Source organism: Cervus elaphus, chromosome 11 (genome assembly GCF_910594005.1).
Source record: "Cervus elaphus chromosome 11, mCerEla1.1, whole genome shotgun sequence".
NCBI lineage: Eukaryota > Metazoa > Chordata > Mammalia > Artiodactyla > Cervidae > Cervus > Cervus elaphus.
Window position 1 is genome coordinate 100,051,824 of NC_057825.1, and position 16,306 is coordinate 100,068,129.

General features: G+C 47.2%; 1 protein-coding gene across 2 annotated transcripts in view; it reads right to left on the bottom strand.

The window, feature by feature from the left end:
* The window catches only part of NCAPH (non-SMC condensin I complex subunit H), a 31,424-nt gene extending 15,990 nt beyond the window's left edge, over positions 1–15,434 (bottom strand). Inside the window, exons 1-6 of one of the 2 annotated variants that reach the window (XM_043918714.1) lie at positions 15,320–15,434; positions 8,388–8,649; positions 8,164–8,254; positions 7,377–7,469; positions 6,914–7,052; positions 6,304–6,428 (exon numbers count right to left, since the gene is read on the bottom strand). In XM_043918714.1, the coding sequence (XP_043774649.1) occupies positions 6,304–6,428; positions 6,914–7,052; positions 7,377–7,469; positions 8,164–8,254; positions 8,388–8,649; positions 15,320–15,338 (729 nt within the window). In that variant the 5' untranslated portion in view covers positions 15,339–15,434. Of the gene's footprint in view, positions 1–6,303; positions 6,429–6,913; positions 7,053–7,376; positions 7,470–8,163; positions 8,255–8,387; positions 8,650–11,655; positions 11,740–15,319 lie in introns of those variants that run through there. The other variant, XM_043918715.1, reaches the window with a different exon arrangement.
* Between the last annotated feature and the right edge of the window lie 872 nt (positions 15,435–16,306).

Genomic DNA, 16,306 nt, shown 5'->3' on the forward strand with positions numbered 1-16,306 from the left:
TGGAATCTTCCTGGACTAGGGATTGAACTCACATCCCCTGCATTGACAGGTAGACTCTCAACCCCTGGATCACAAGGGACACGTCTCCACCATCACTTTTTGAACATCTATCTCTAGTAGAATGCTACCACAACAAATTCCACTGACTTATAAAAAGTTTGTGTGAGGGATTCACAGAATTCGTCAATCCTCTGAACAACAATATTTTCAAAGATGTGGAAGAAAGAACCCAAGTAAGACATCCAGGCAAAGGACAGGCAGAGTCATCAGGGCTAGATGGCTGGGTTACACAGGGGGAGGTGGTCAGAAGACCCCCAAGGCTGGGGGTCAGGGTGCAGGAGGGGCATAACCACGTGTCATCAAGCCCCAAAGCAGAATGGGACACAGGGGACAGGGCCAGGCACAGGCACACAGGCCTGTGTGGCCAGAGGGCAGGAGCCGCCTGGGACTCTCCAGGAGGCCAGTGACAGGGAAGAGGTTGGGCATTGTGTTCACAGGTCTTCCTTATGGCTTAGGACAAGGCTACTCTGCAGACAGGGGCCCCTAATTATGAGGACAGACGTGGCTCTCCGGCTCTTTACTGGCCCCCTCAGCCCTGAGCCCAGCCTCACCAGAACCGAGATTCTCCTCTCACTTCCTGATACGCGAGTCCCAGAACAGCACACGTGGCACCTCCGCGTTCCGCCTGCTCTCCCCTCACCCAGCCAGTACAAGGCTTGGTGGGCTTCCCTGGTGGGCCTGTCTCTACCACCTGCCTCTTCCTTCCCGCCCTCACTGCCATCAGTATAACCACTGCCTGAGTTAACCCTTGTCTCTGCTCTCTCCTGCTTCTTATCCTAAAAATACCAGAGGTGCTACTCCCATGCCTTTCCTCAAAGGCTCACCACAGCAATGGTTTTCCTCCTGGATCCCACACCAAGGTCTTATGCAGGTAGTTACGGAAACTCAGCATTTCAAAGAGTCAACATGAAATCTGCACACTGACCTACATTCACAGCTGAAAACACTAAGATAACTTTCCTCACTTTTGCCTAGAATTAGATCACATCAGTGTGAGAACAATGGTTCTTTCATGTGAATTAGATTTGACTTACATCTCTGAGTGACTGAATGGGAAAATGAATCACTGCTGGCTGTGCAGTCTAGAAAAATGAACTCTTTGAAATAAGGGTCCCAGCAAGGGAGAGAAGCCGTAAAAGCAGGCCTCGGTAGACAGCAGACGGCAGGATGAAGTCGAGTCATTTCAGGAGTAAATCCTCCCCTCCAGTCCAACTTGGACACTGTCCATCTGCTGAAGGAACCAGAACTTTCTCTGCTTCGTGACCTCGGCTTGTGCTTCTGCCCAGAGTCCCCTTCCTGTCACCACCTGGCAAACACTTACCCACCCTTCACGGCCCAAGTCAAATCTTGCCTCTTCCGTAAACTCTGACCTCCACCCACTCTGGTCTCCTGATAGGAGCCTGGACCTTCCTCACACTGTCTGTCTGTGCTCTCCTGGCCTGAAGAACTGGAACATAAGCAGGCTGGACCCCCCGTGGCAGCAAGAATTCTACGCACAGTAAAGAGATCTGTCCAAACCAGATGAGCTCACACGCAAAAAGGGGTTCTCAGCTGGTCCAGACCCACCCACAGAACATCTGCTTCCCCATCTTCTGCCATCATCCAGAGAATGTGGGTTCAACAAACTGGAAGTTCCACTGAAACTTCAAATTTTAGGTTTGTGTGCCTCCCCTCCTCCTTTTTTATCTTCCATTCTTTCTGTTAGTACAAGTTTACTGGAGGTTACAGAGTGAAAAAGGCTTTCCAGTGTTGGGGTTCTTGGTGTTTCTTCAACACCCTGTTGATTCACTTGCATAAACAGACCACAGCCCGACAGCCGCAGGCTTGCAGGGACTGGCGCTGCTCGCTCTCGTGCTCTCTCTCTAGGACAACGGAGAGGCCAGTGTAAGCGTCCTCGGGCTCCCCAGAACTGGGTTTACTGGGAAGAAAGAAGACGGCTGGGAAAGAGAATTTCCAACAATGCTGTCGAACATTTCGGTGTAGAACCAAAAGCACAAGCAAGAATGATGCTGAGGGACGTCCCTGCTGGTCAGTGGGTAAAAATCCACTGCCAATATTGGGGACACCAGTTCCACCCCTGGTCCAGGAAGATCTCAAGGAGACCCAAAGTGTTGACTGGCCATCAGACTATGTTTCCCTAGTCCCTCCACTCAACACCCTCCTGGACGAGTCTCTCCTACCTAATTCTCTCCTCAAATCTCCAACACCTTCCTCCTCCACACTCGCTGTCAGTCGAAGATCTGGCTTATTTCACTGATGGGGGCAGGAGTGGGTAGAAGGGGAGATACAACCAGAAGAGATATCCAGAATGTGCCCACGTGCACACACTCAAGCCCCGCCTCTCATCAGCCACTGTGCTCCTCCGCCAAGGCCCATCCAAGCTGTCTACTCCTTGACCTCCTCACCCACTCAAACACCACCCTAGCATTTATCCTCCCTTTTCTGCATCATCAATAATTCCTTCTCCACTAGATGGGTGCCATGAACAAGTAAACACGCTGCTAATTCTCTCATTTTTTAAAAAAAGGGTATTTTCCACGGAATTAGAACACATAATTATAAAATTTGTACGGAAACACAAAAGACCCTGAGTAGCCAAAACAACCCTGAGAAAGAGGCAGAGGCAGCGGATTCAAGCTCCCAGATCACACCACACAACTACAACGATCAAAACACTCAGGCGCCGGCACAAAAACAGACCCACGGGGAGTTCCCGTGCAGGCCAGAGGTCAACAATCTGCCTGCCAACGCAGGGGACATGGGTTCAGCCCCTGGTCTGGGAAGATTCCACATGCCATGGTGCTGCTGAGCCTGCAAACCCCAACTACTGAAGCTGATGGGCCCCAGAGCCCACGTACAACAGCAGAGAAGCCACTGCAAAGAAAAGCCCACACACTGCAACCAGAGTGGCTGTGTCTCGCCACTACTAGAGAAAGCCCACGCTCAGGTTTCTGACCCACTGCAGCCAAAACTAAAATAAGTAAAATTAAAAAAGAAAAAGACAAGACACAGAGATCAATGGAACAGGATAAAAAGCCCAGAAATGAAGGCATGCACTTATGGTCAATTAATCTATGACAAAGGGAGCAAGAATAAACAATGAGGAGAAGACAGTCTCTTTGATAAATGGTGCTGGGAAAACTGGACAGCTACATACAAAAGAATGAAGTCAGAACACTAACACCACACACAAAGATAAACAAAATGGACTGAAGACCTAAACGTAAGACTGGAAACCATGAAACTCCTAGAAGAAAACATAGGCAGATTTCATATAAATCATAACATTATTTTTTGGATCTGTCTCCTAAGACAAAGGAAGCACAAGCAAAAATAAACAAATGAGACCCAGTTAAACTTAAAAGCTTTGCACAGCAAAGGAAACCAGTGACAAAATGAAGAGACAATCTACTGAATGGGAGGAAATAATTGCAAATGATATGACTGATAAGGGTTGTTAAAATCCCAAAATATATAAACAGCTCATACAATTCAATAATCAAACAAACAAAACTTAATCAAAAACTGTGCAGATGTAAACAGACATTTTCCCAACAAAGACACACAGATGCCAGACAGATACATGAAAAGATATGCAACACTGCCAATTATCAGAGAAATGCAAACCAAAAAAATGAAGTATCATCTCATACCTGTCAGAATCGCTACAATTAAAAAGACCACAGATTAATACTTTGTGGAGAAAAGGAAACCCTTGTATATGGTTGGTGAGAATATAGGGAAATTAGCAGCCTCTATGGAGAACAGTATAGAGGTTCCTGAAAAAACTAAAAACAGAACTACCATATAATCCAATAATTCCACTCCTGGGTATACATCTGAAGAAAATGAAAACATTGACTTGAAAAGATATACAGTACATGCATCTCAATGTTCATAGTGGCATTATTTACAATAGTTATGATATGGAAGCAACTTAAGTACCCATCAACAGATGAATGGATAAAAAGGCTGTGTATGTGTGTGTGTGTACACGCATGAGTGTACATACACATTTACACACACACACACACACACACACACACAATGGAATACTACTCAGCCATTAAAAAAAAATGGTGTTTTGCCATTTGCAAAAACATGGCTGGACCTGGAGGTTATTATGCTTAGTGAAATAAGCCAGAGAAAGACAAATACTATATGTTACAATGTATATATATGAAATCTAAAAAAAAAACAAAGCATGTTTATAACAAAATAGAAACAGACTCAAAGATACAGTGAGCAAACTAATGTTTACCAGTGGGGAGAAGGAAGGGACATGAGAGGTAGAGGACGAAGAGGTACAAACTGCTGTGTATAAAATAAACAAACTCTAAGAACATAATGCACAGCACAAGGAATATAGTCAATATTTTACAATAACCTTAAATGAAGTATAATCTATAAAAATTTTGAATCACTATGTTGTACACTCAAAACTAATATAACATTGTAAATAAATTATACCTGAAAGATAGTTTTTAAAAATTAAAAAAAAGAACATATTCTGCAAATATTCCCATGTCAATAAATACTACATCACTGTTTAGGAAAGAAAACAAAAAAACCCCACGACAACTCTGGACCTTACTTTCCCTGCATTTGCCACTCTATTACTCTGCCCCAATTTATAGCAAAACTCTTCCAAAAAACTGCCTCTCTCCCCACTTGTTTTCCTCTGCCCAATTTTTACCAAAAAAATTTCAAACCTACAGGGATGTTGAAGTAGTCTTAAGAATCTCTGTTTAACTTTCACCTAAATTCCCCAACAGGAGACATTTTTCATGTTTGCTTTCTCCCTGTCCCCCGGCCGACAGAATCTTCTTGAAAGTGGGTATTATAAGACTCTGGCTCTCTGCCAGTTATTAAGCTATTGCCACTCAACTCCAAACCCACCTTCTATGCTCTGCCCTGTGATGCTGGGTCAGAGGCCACATTTCAGTTGTGTCAGCAGCTCCCTACTGGGCTTCACCAAAAGGAGGCACTAGAGGGAGATGGTAGGGCTGGAAGGAGGAGAAGGGACCAGCTTCTCTCTGCAGGACCCCCGAAGCAGGACCCCTGTTCCTGGGAGTGTCAGCCAGCAGTGATGCCCTGCCCCAGCAGCAGCAGGCCCACCGGTGGCAGCAGCCGAACTTCACCTGTACTTTCTACTGACACAGAACCAACCTTATCCAGGGCCAGTGGAGACACCAGCACCAGCAGGGACACCCTCCTCAGAGGTCTGGGTCCTGAGCCCCAGGCCGCTCCTTCAAACTTAGCCAAGGAGCAGCCCTTCCCCAGGGCCCCTTCTCCAAGCTCACCAAGGCCTAAGGCTGCCATATTTGACACAGGTGACTATGTCCTCCTCCCTGAAACTCTCATTTCAATACCACACTCTCCTAGTTTTCCCCCAGCCACTGGACGTTTCTTAGTCAGCTTTCTGAATTCTTAAGATAGGGGTACCCCAGGGCCCCAGTCCTTTTTCCATGTACACGTGTTCCCTTGATGATCAATTCCACCCTCGTGACATTAATCACTAATGTTGTGCAGGTAAGAGAAACAAATGAGCCCATTGTTGGTGGGAGAGTAAATTGATAAAACCATTTCTGAAGACAATAGAAATTCCATGTCTCAGAATTTTTTTTACAAATATACTCCCAGAAGAATGCAAATATGTACAAGAATGTTCACTGAAATTGTTTTTAATAACAAAATTTTTAAAAAACTTGTAGCAACATCTGTTTGCTTTAAATTAACTGCTAATTTATAAAGAGGCCTCTGGAATCATTCCTTTAAGCAGATTCCTTGGATTTGCTAAATCGTGTAAAGTTGTTTACAGCAAGGATTCTGGAGGCAGACCGCTTAGTTTCATGCACCTCAATTACCTCTTCATAAAATGGAGCAAGGGTGTTGTAAGGACTGAATGGGCTGTCACAGGCCTAGGCAGCAAGATGTGCCCAGTAGACACACAATAAATGTTAGCTGTCATCACCATTGCTGCATGCACTACAGAAGAAAATACACGTTTGAATCAATTGGTTTTCTCAGTAACTTGCCATCTCCTTGTACTCAATCATCCTGAAAACGGGGGAAGACAGGGACCTGCCCTCTTCAGCTGAAGGATGAAAAGCTGAAGGATGACAATGCAGAGAGACCAGCTGAATGCTTTACTGCCCTGAGGACCGAACCAGCACACACCAGCACACTTGCACCTCGGAGGTCTTGAATTAGTCAGAGACCACACTGGGCACAGTTCCTCACCTCGTACTTCCGATCAGCGTTGGAGACATTGAGGTTGTTTACATTCTGCTCGATGGTTTTGCATGAGTGCTTCTTCCTTGGCTTTGGGGCCTTCTTGGCTGTTCCTGTTTCAGTTGCACTTCCATCTGTGAGAAGGAGTAAGACTGTGCACTGTAGGGGCTGCTTTGGAGCATGTGACTGAATCTATCAATACAAGCTCTTCAAACTCTAAAGGGTGATCATCATTGCAACACACGCCATCCCCTCAAAGCAGCAGGCACATCTAATCCTCAGGGGAGGGAGAAACCAAGCTACTAGATTAAGTATCTGGCTTCTGATACAAGTCAACTTCCAAAGACACACCACCCCAAATCAGAAGCTCCCTAGTCGGTGATGTTTACTCAATCTTGTCTAAATAAAATTGAAAAGCTTTTATAAGGCCCTTCTCTTTTCCAAAACAAACAAGCAAATCTAGTGTTTGAGTATCTTCTGAAATATAATTCTGAAAAATGTCCATGTCTTCGATAGAATGGGAACTGATTTCCTGTGACTTCATTCCAGTATGTTACTCGAATAACTACTTGCTACATCCTTTAAAAAGTCCCGTATATTCAGATCCTAGCCCGTGTACCTGTACCATGGTCCTCTGCTTCTTCCGGAGATGGCGCATCCTTGCCCAGCCCCCCTAGGACTTTGTATACATCCGCATGGACGGCATCTACACGCACAGCATAGATCTTGGTGCTGGCATCCAAAGTGCCAGCAGCTACCTAGTCAAGCAAGCAGAGGTGTATGCATGGGGATCAGAGAAAGGAGCAGCTGAACAGGCAAAACACAGCAATCTGCATCAAAGATTTACTTGCCCTTAAGAAAAAAATGACAAAGATCCCCCTAAAACTGATAGGGAATAAGTAGAACATAATGGAAAGATATCAGCTCTTCATCAGTTTAGGAAAGAAAGTAAAGTAGGTAATAAAGTGTCCCAAGCAAGGAAGCCTCGCGTGTGTTTGTAGAATCCAATTATTGTGCTGTGTTAAATATTAGTCATCATCCGCATTCACTCAGATGCAAGAGCAGGTGGACATCCTTCTTACTTTAAAGTTGGTCGGTTCGGCATCTTTCTGTTTAAGAATCTCTGACATAAAATCAATCAAGTGCAAGCCGAAAGCATTCTTGGTGGTGATTTTCTGAAAACAGAAAATTGCAGAAAGGCTTGTCATTTAGAGCCTAGGCTCATGTAAACAACAATACCCTGACAAGGGAAAGCCAAGTTCGTAACAGGAATAGCCCACATCTCAACAGACATCAAATCCCACCAACGCCTGGTGAGAGAGTGAAAGCCCTGTGTGTGTTTCTTCATCCTCAAGGTCTGCAGTGACAGCACCCAGCTCCTGAGTGCGCCTGTGTGCAAGCCCTGGCCTAAGTGTCGACACAGAGGGGCTCAGTGCCCTCAGAGCATCTCTGAGGCAGGGACATTCTCACCCTCATCTTACAGAGCAGGGCCTGTGGCACAACGGCTGGGTGACTTGCCAAGGCCGCACAGTGTGTAAGTGGCCGAGACAGAATTTCAACTCAGGCTAATTCTAGGACTCACAACGAGCCCACAAGCCTAGGCTCTATCTACTGTTTAGCTCCGGAACTACACTACTAACTCTAGTATGCTGCCTCTCTAGTCACACTAGAGGGGTCAGGCAGCTTGTCACAGGGGTGGCAATGGTCTATAAGAAACAGTAAAACCACACTGAAAACACCAGCATTAAAGAGTCATGGAAATGTAAGGGCACCATCACCAACCATGCAGTCTCTACAGAACCAAGAAGGCCAGATCTCCTCTCTGACCAGGCTGCAAAACCTTCACTGATTAAACCAGCAGATACTCACATTTTCAGTAGAAAGTTTGATACAGGTGGAGTAATGTTCAGTAATCTGTGTATTTGTAAACTTGGGCATTGTAGCTGAAACATCAACATTCCTAAAGGAAAAACAAGCGAAACGGGAGCTGTTGAGCATCCAGACATAGAAACCAGGAGGTGCTGTGGTGATGCAAACCCGCACAGCCCGCGATGCGGTGGCTGCCACAACGAGGCAGCCCAGTGCCCACTCACCTGCCGGAGGGGGAGGCCAGCAAATGCGGGGAGGCCAGCAAGCGTGGGGAGTCTGTGCTGAACTGCAGGTCAAAGACCCTGGAGCGCCGCCGCTGCAGCTTCTCCTTCTCATCGTCATTCTGAGGGAAGTCTTCCAGGACTGGGGTGCCAGGAGTGTTGAGAGGGGCCTTCCGGGGCAGGGCCGTGGGGAACGCCCGCTCTGCAGGTGAGGCGGTGCTGTGGTGGCGTCCACGGGGCCCTGAAGGAGAGTTCTTCATGGTGGCTGAGGGTGAGGGACGAAACACCGGCTCAGGAAACCTTCAGCAGGACACTCCCCATGTCTAAAGGGGGGCCGCAGCCTGTCCCAGGGTGGACGTTCACTGAGCATTTCCGACCAAGATCTTTCCCAATTCTAATATTCTATGGCTAAAACCTCTATGGGCTTCCCAGGTGGTTCAGTGGTAAAGAATCTGCCTGCCAGTGTAGGGGACATGGGTTCAATCCCCAAGCTGGGAAGAACCCTGGAGAAGGAAATGGTAACCCACTCCAGTCTTCTTGTTGGGAAATCCCATGGACAGAGGAGTCTGGAAGGCTACAGTCCATGGAGTCACAAAGAGTCAGACACGACTGAACACACACACACACAGAACCTCTATAGTGAAAAAGTGAGAAAAGTAAAGCATGGAACGGGAATAGGACGGGGGAATGGAGGTGGGAGGTCATTTTTAATATAGTGGTCAAGGAAACTTTTCAGTGAGAACATAACAACAGAATCAAGACCATGTAGATGTCTGTGGGAGGTCACGTGGAAGCAGGGGGAACAGCAAGCAGAGGCAGGAACATGCCTGGCACACCTGGGGGCCAGTGTGGTGCAAGAGGAATGTGGGGAAGATAGGTCACGGGGTGTCATATTTGTGAGGGCTGGTAGCTCAGGAGCACCCAACAGAATAAGGCTGGGGCAACGGGTAGGGGAGTATGAGCCTTACTTATGGGCCACTGTAAAGACCTGGGCCTTCATGAGAAGGGAAGTGAGTGAACATGGTGAGAAAAGGCATAAAGTGATCTAACTTATGCTTCATGAAGATCCCTATGGCTGTTCTGTTGAAAACAGACTGAAAGGATGAGCAGGAAGACCAATTAGTAGGCAACCACCAACAACCAGGGGGCGTCCCTGCTGGCTTAGTGGTAAAGGACCCGCCTGCAGACACGAGTGCTGCGTGGCGCAGAAGAGGCTGAGAGGAGCTATCCCACATCCGAGGTCAGGGCTGGCGGCCGAGAGCAGATACCCCACGTCCAAGGTCAGGCGCAGTGGCCGAGAGGAGCTACCCCACGTCCAAGGTAAGAGAAACCCAAGCAAGACGGTAGGCACTGAGAGAGGGCGTCAGAGGGCAGACAGATGGAAACCACAGTCACAGACAACTAGCCAATCTGATCACACGGACCACAGCCTTGTCTAACTCAATGAAACTAAGCCATGCCGTGTGGGGCCACCCAAGACGGACGGGTCATGGTGGAGAGGTCTGACAGAATGTGGCCCACTGGAGAAGGGAATGGCAAACCACTTCAGTATTCTTGCCTTGAGAACCCCATGAACAGTATGAAAAGGCAAAATGATAGGATACTGAAAGAGGAACTCCCCAGGTCGGTAGGTGCTCAATATGCTACTGGAGATCAGTGGAGAACTAACTCCAGAAAGAATGAAGGGATGGAACCAAAGCAAAAACAGCACCCAGTTGTAGATGTGACTGGTGATAGAAGCAAGGTCCAATGCTGTAAAGAGCAATATTGCATAGGGACCTGGAATGTTAGGTCCATGAATCAAGGCAAATTGGAAGTGGTCAAACAGGAGATGGCAAGAGTGAACATCAACATTCTAGGAATCAGAGAACTCAGATGGACTGGAATGGGTGAATTTAACTCAGAAGACCATTATATCTACTACTGCGGGCAGGAATCCCTTAGAAGAAATGGAGTAGCCATCATAGTCAACAATAGAGTCCAAAATGCAGTACTTGGATGCAATCTCAAAAATGACAGAATGATCTCTGTTCATTTCCAAGGCAAACCATTCCATATCACGGTAATCCAAGTCTATGCCCCAACCAGTAATGCTGAAGAAGCTGAAATTCAACGGTTCTATGAAGACCTACAAGACCTTTTAGAACTGACACCCAAAAAAGATGTCCTTTTCATTATAGGGGACTGGAATGCAAAAGTAGGAACTCAAGAAACACCTGGAGTAACAGGCAAATTTGGCCTTGGAGTACGGAATGAAGCAGGGCAAAGGCTAATAGAGTTTTGCCAAGAGAACACACTGGTCATAGCAAACACCCTCTTCCAACAACACAAGAGAAGACTCTACACATGGACATCACCAGATGGTCGACACCGAAATCTGATTGATTATATTCTTTGCAGCCAAAGATGGAGAAGCTCTATACAGTCAGCAAAAACAAGACTGGGAGCTGACTGTGGCTCAGATCATGAACTCCTTGTTGCCAAATTCAGACTTAAATTGAAGAAAGTGGGGAAAACCACTACACCATTCAGGTATGACCTAAATCAAATCCCTTATGATTATACAGTGGAAGTGAGAAATAGATTTAAGGGACTAGATCCGATAGACAGAGTGCCTGAAGAACTATGGACAGAGGTTCGTGACACCGTACAGGAGACAGGGATCAAGACCATCCCCAAGAAAAAGAAATGCAAAAAAGCAAAATGGCTGTCTAAGGAGGCCTTACAAATAGCTGTGAAAAGAAGAGAAGTGAAAAGCAAAGGAGAAAAGGAAAGATATACCCATTTGAATGCAGAGTTCCAAAGACTAGCAAGGAGAGATAAGAAAGCCTTCCGCAGCAGACACGAGTTTGATTCCTGGGTCGGGAAGATCCCCTGGAGAAGGAAAGGGCAAGCCACTCCAGTATTCTTATCTGGGAAATCCCATGGACAGAGGAGCCTGGTGGGCTATAGTCCATGGGGCTGTAAGAGCCAGGCACGACTGAGCGACTAAACACCACCACCAGGACAACAGATGTTGGTGGCTCAGACCAGAGAGGGGATGGTGGAGGTGGTAGAAAGAGAGAAAGCAAGAAAGAAAAAAAGAAAGAAAATGTAGCTGCTCAAATGTATCCAACTCTTTGCAACCCTATGGACTGTAGCCTGCCAGGCTCTTCCGTCCATGGGATTTTCCAGGTAAGAATACCAGAATGAGTTGCCATTTCCTTCTCCAGGGGATCTTCCGGACCCAGGAATCGAACTCAGGCCTTCTTCATTGAGGCAGATTCTTTACCGTCTGAGCCACCAGGGAATCTCGTGGAAGTGATAGGCAGAGGTCAAACAAGATATAGTCTCAAGGTAGAGCCAAGGTGATTTCCTGATGGATTAAACATGGGGCAAGAAAGGAAACAGATGAATGAAGGATAATGACAACACTGCTCTAAATAACTGATGGAATGGAGTTACCAGGGCCTGAGAGAGGAGGACTACAGAAGAAGCATATCTGGGGAAAGGAGGCAAGACTGGGGCTCAGTCTGGTGCCTGCTGGGCTTCAGAGGCTTACTAGTCATTCAACTTGGGTAGAGAGTCAGATATTTAAATCTAGAGTTTAGGGAAAAGTTTTGGGCTGGATATATTAATATATATGTGGATGTTGTAAGCAGAGGATATTCAAAGCTGTGGGGGATGAGAAGACCAAAAACATGAGGACAGTTAGAAAAAGAAAAAGGCTAAGTCCTAGAATACTTCAAAGTTTAAAGAGAAGGAAACCACAAGGAATCCATGAAGAGATGGGTAATGCACAACAAGCAAAGGAGAGGGTGGTGTTCTACAAGCCATGTGAAGAAAATATTTCAGGGGAGGAAGGAGTAACAACTACATCAGTGCACCTAGCAGGTCAAACTAAGTGAGGGAGGAGAACTGACCACTAGATTTAGCAAGCCAGAAGTTACTGACAAGAGCAGCTTTCCCAGAGTGCCAGGGAACACAGAGAAAATCGTCGTCTAGAAGAAGGACACTGCATGAACCAGGGAGTACAGCATGACTGCTGGACATCTTCAGGGTCCCCTTGAGATGACAGGGTGCGAGGGGGCTCGGGCAGAGTAGGGATTAATCAGAGTTGTGATTTTGTCATAAGCAAGTGTAAAGAGGCAAGAAGAGGGTAAGGGGTTACGGGCGTTAAGGAAGGAAGTGATTACACTGACTGACCACGGAATGTAAGCTGTGTAGGAGGGGAACAAAGGCATGAGAGAGGTGAGAGACGCGGAAAGTAGAACACAGGTGTGCTGGGTCAAAGGACTGTTGGAGTTGGGGAACAAGGAGTAAGCTGGGACGACAGGAGTGTTTGAGAGGCAGGGTGCACTGAGATGAGAGCGGCACAGCTCTTCACAAGGACAAGGTCTAGGGTACAACAACAGTGGACGGCCACGGCCGATGAGAGCAGACCAAGAAACAAGCTCACTGGAGGGGAGAGGTGAAGAAACCAGGGGGCAGTTTTCAGATTTAAGAATCAGAAGACTTGGCTTCAAATTCCAGCTCCATCACTTACTAGCTGGAGAAATTTTAAGTAAATGCTCTAAAGGTTTGCTTCCTTATCCTCCAAATGAGAATAAGAATGTATACGTCGGCTGGTTCAGAACTGGTGACGTGAAAAAAAAACCCACAATATAACACGTGTTAGATAAGAACATGTTAGTTTCGTAAAAACACACTTAGTGACACGACAAACACTGAAAGGCCGCCCGTGGGCTTCCCCGGGGGCTCAGCGGTAAAGAAGCCGCCCGCTGGTGTAGGGCAAGGCGCGAGCCCTGGTGCGGGAGGATCCCAACGCCACGTGGCAGTGAAGCCCGGGTGCCGCACTCCTGAGCTCTCGCTCTAGGGCCCGGGGGCCACAACGACGGAGCCTGCATGCCACAGCAAAGAGTAGCTCCTGCTCGCTGCAAACAGCCTGTGCAGCAACAAAGACCCAGCGCAGCCAAAAATGAAATAAATATATAAATTTAAAAGGCTGCCCAAGTAAGAGGAAGGAAAGGAATGATGATTGGGGATAAAAGGGAATTAAAAATAAATACAGCTTTATAAGTTTTCCCTGATAGTGTCCCACAAGCTAGAGTATGATTAACAGAACCTTCAGCTGAGGTCAAAACAAAAGAAAAAGAAAGTAAAAATAGGAAGGACGCAATAGACATTTTTAGAGGCTAAATCAAGAGGACTTGTGACTACTTGAATGTGGGCACTGCAACCAATATAAGGAAGGAAGTTGGACCTCAGAAGAAAAACAGTTATAGAAAGCACTAAAGGAGGAATCTAAGAAGGAAACTCAAAATGGAAATTAGAGCCACACCTTATTTCTCAGAATTGTCTTTCCTCAAATTTCTCTCCTCCCCTTTAACATTATACATCCATTCATTCAACAGATGGGTACTGAGCTCAAAAACACTTTGTATATCCACTTCCTCACCTCCTATTCATTTTTCAACCCTCTGGTGTGGCTCCCATGCCCACCACTTTATGAAAACTGTCTCTTCATCACCACCCACAACTTCCATGTTGCCAAACCCAATGGTCACTTTTCAGGCCTCATCCCGCTTGAGAGTCAACGGCACCTGAAAGAGCTGACAACACTCTGCCTCTGAGATTTCAGAGGCTTCTTGGCTTCTATAACACCACTCTTCTGAGTTTTTCCAGCTCTTCCTTTTCTAACCAGCTTCTAAGTATTGGTCCCAAGTGTTTTCTCTACCGGGTGTTCCTGGTCTTCTCACCTGTTTCCATGGTTTTGCCAGCTACACAATGAAAGTGAAAGTGTTAGTGGCTCAGTCCTGTAGCTTAGACTCTTTGGGACCTCACGGACTGCAGCCCACCAGGCTCCTCTTGTCCATGGGATTCTCCAGGCAAGAATACTGGAGTGGGTAGCCATTCCTTTCTCCAGGGGATCTTCCTGACCTAGGGATCGAACCTGGGTCTCCGACATTGCAGACAGATTCTTTACCATCTGAGCCACCAACGAGCTGGGAGCTATACAGTAATGATGGCCAAATTTACCTCTCAGTCCATAGGCTACTTCCCTGAGCAGCCCGTACCACTGCCCCCAGTGTTAAACTCTTATCCAGGTGATTATTGACTCTTTCACCTGACCCACTTAGGTAAGTCACTTACCACGTCCAAAAAAAGTAACTCTCAATTTCCAAACCTCCTCACAAGACCCACAAAGCCCCTGCCTACCGGTCGGACGTCACTCGTTACAATGTTACACAGTTACAATGTCCCGGTCCGTGCCGTGTCAGGCTTTCTCGCTTACTCTTTTCTGTGTGCTTGCTCCTTCTGCCTGGAACTCGCTTCCCAGAATCTGCTTAAAGATCTCTGAGTCCCTCTCTCGACTCTGCTCTTCTCAAACTGAGCACTCAGCCTCATCTGTAACTATTTAGTTTCCTCTCTTCCGAACTAAAACACATGCTCTAAGAGGATGGGATCTTATCTATTTTGTTCTTTATTGTAATCGATCTCTACATCTGAGAGAGGGTCTGGCCCAATGGGAACACTGGGTACTTGTTGAAAGGATGTAAAAATAAATGCACGCCAATAACCATATAGTGGTAACCTCCATACTACTATGGCCCTGAACAAACGTGCACTCCGGGAAAACCTCATTTTTAGCGAAGAGACACCACCCAAGGTGTAAGAGCCCGAGGAAAAGGCGTCTGGTATCCCGCTCACAGCCGGAAGAGCAGCCCGGGCTGACGCCGTGTCCTGATTGGCCGGACGTGCCCGCCTGCCCACCTCCCGCCGGCCCTCCTCTCCCACAGTCGGCCGGCCTCTGGCTCAGCCCCGGGAAAACAAAACCAACGACAAGGCCGAGAATAACCGCACTCCCCGCTCAGGCCCGCCCGCCGGCCCTACAGCCCGGCGCACCGCTTGGCACCGCGCCCTTCCAGCCTCGCCTGCCGGCCACACAGCCTCACCAGAGCAAGGAGGTCTCATCTTGTCCTCCGCGTCGCCAGAGCTGGTTTTAAATTGCCCGCCGAGACGCCAGGTCGCCGTAACGGCCGTGATGACGCCAACGTGGGCGGGGCCAGAGGCGCGCCTGCGCAGACCGCTTTGGTCCTCCGCGCAGTGTCCACCCAGCCGCGTGGAAGAAAGAAGTCAGGGTTGAGGGTTCCCGGCTCGAGTCGTGAGGGTGGACTGTAGTGGATCCGTGGAACACGCCCCACCCCCGAAATAGTATGGAGACTCCATCCTTTCAAGCGCTAGACGCGAAACTGGGCCCTAAGGACCGAGCGTGGAGCTGAGCTGGCGGCAGCTCTGCTTTCACGAAATTCACTAACGGAGGAGGCAGGTGACCAAGGAAACAAAGATTGATTTTCCCATCGCGACCTGCGCTGTGAGGGCAGCAGAACACTCACTAAGGAGGGGGAAAGTGATGGACTGGATGTGGGATGGAGGTGAGAGGGAGCGGACACCGGAATGAAGAGCGTTAACAGGCCAGGGAAGAACTGATGCAAAATGTTGTGTGTACTTTAAGGAAGACTTTCGCTAATATATATTCTTGCGAAAAGATTCCTAGATGTCTTATCCCTTGTCAAAAAAGTAAGGTTAAGGTTGGAAGTGAGACGGGTGTTTTTGTGCTGCCTGTCTGTTCATTCCACTCATTGCATCCAAAAAATTGTATTATGGGAGAAAAGGCTATTCCCCCAAATATTCCTAGAGCACCCTATAATTTCTTAACACATGACGTTTTATAGAGTGCTTCTTCGCAAGGGTGCTATTGGCATTCAGGGTGAAACAGTTCTTAGCATGTGACACTCTTGCCCTTTTTGTAGGACTGTTCAGTGTCCCTGAACAGTATCTGCTCACTGAATGCCCTTCAGTCATTTTGATAACCAAAAAAAGTACTACCCGTTGAAAAGGACTTTTTAGGCCTATTTACTTTTTTGCACAAACTTGTGCAA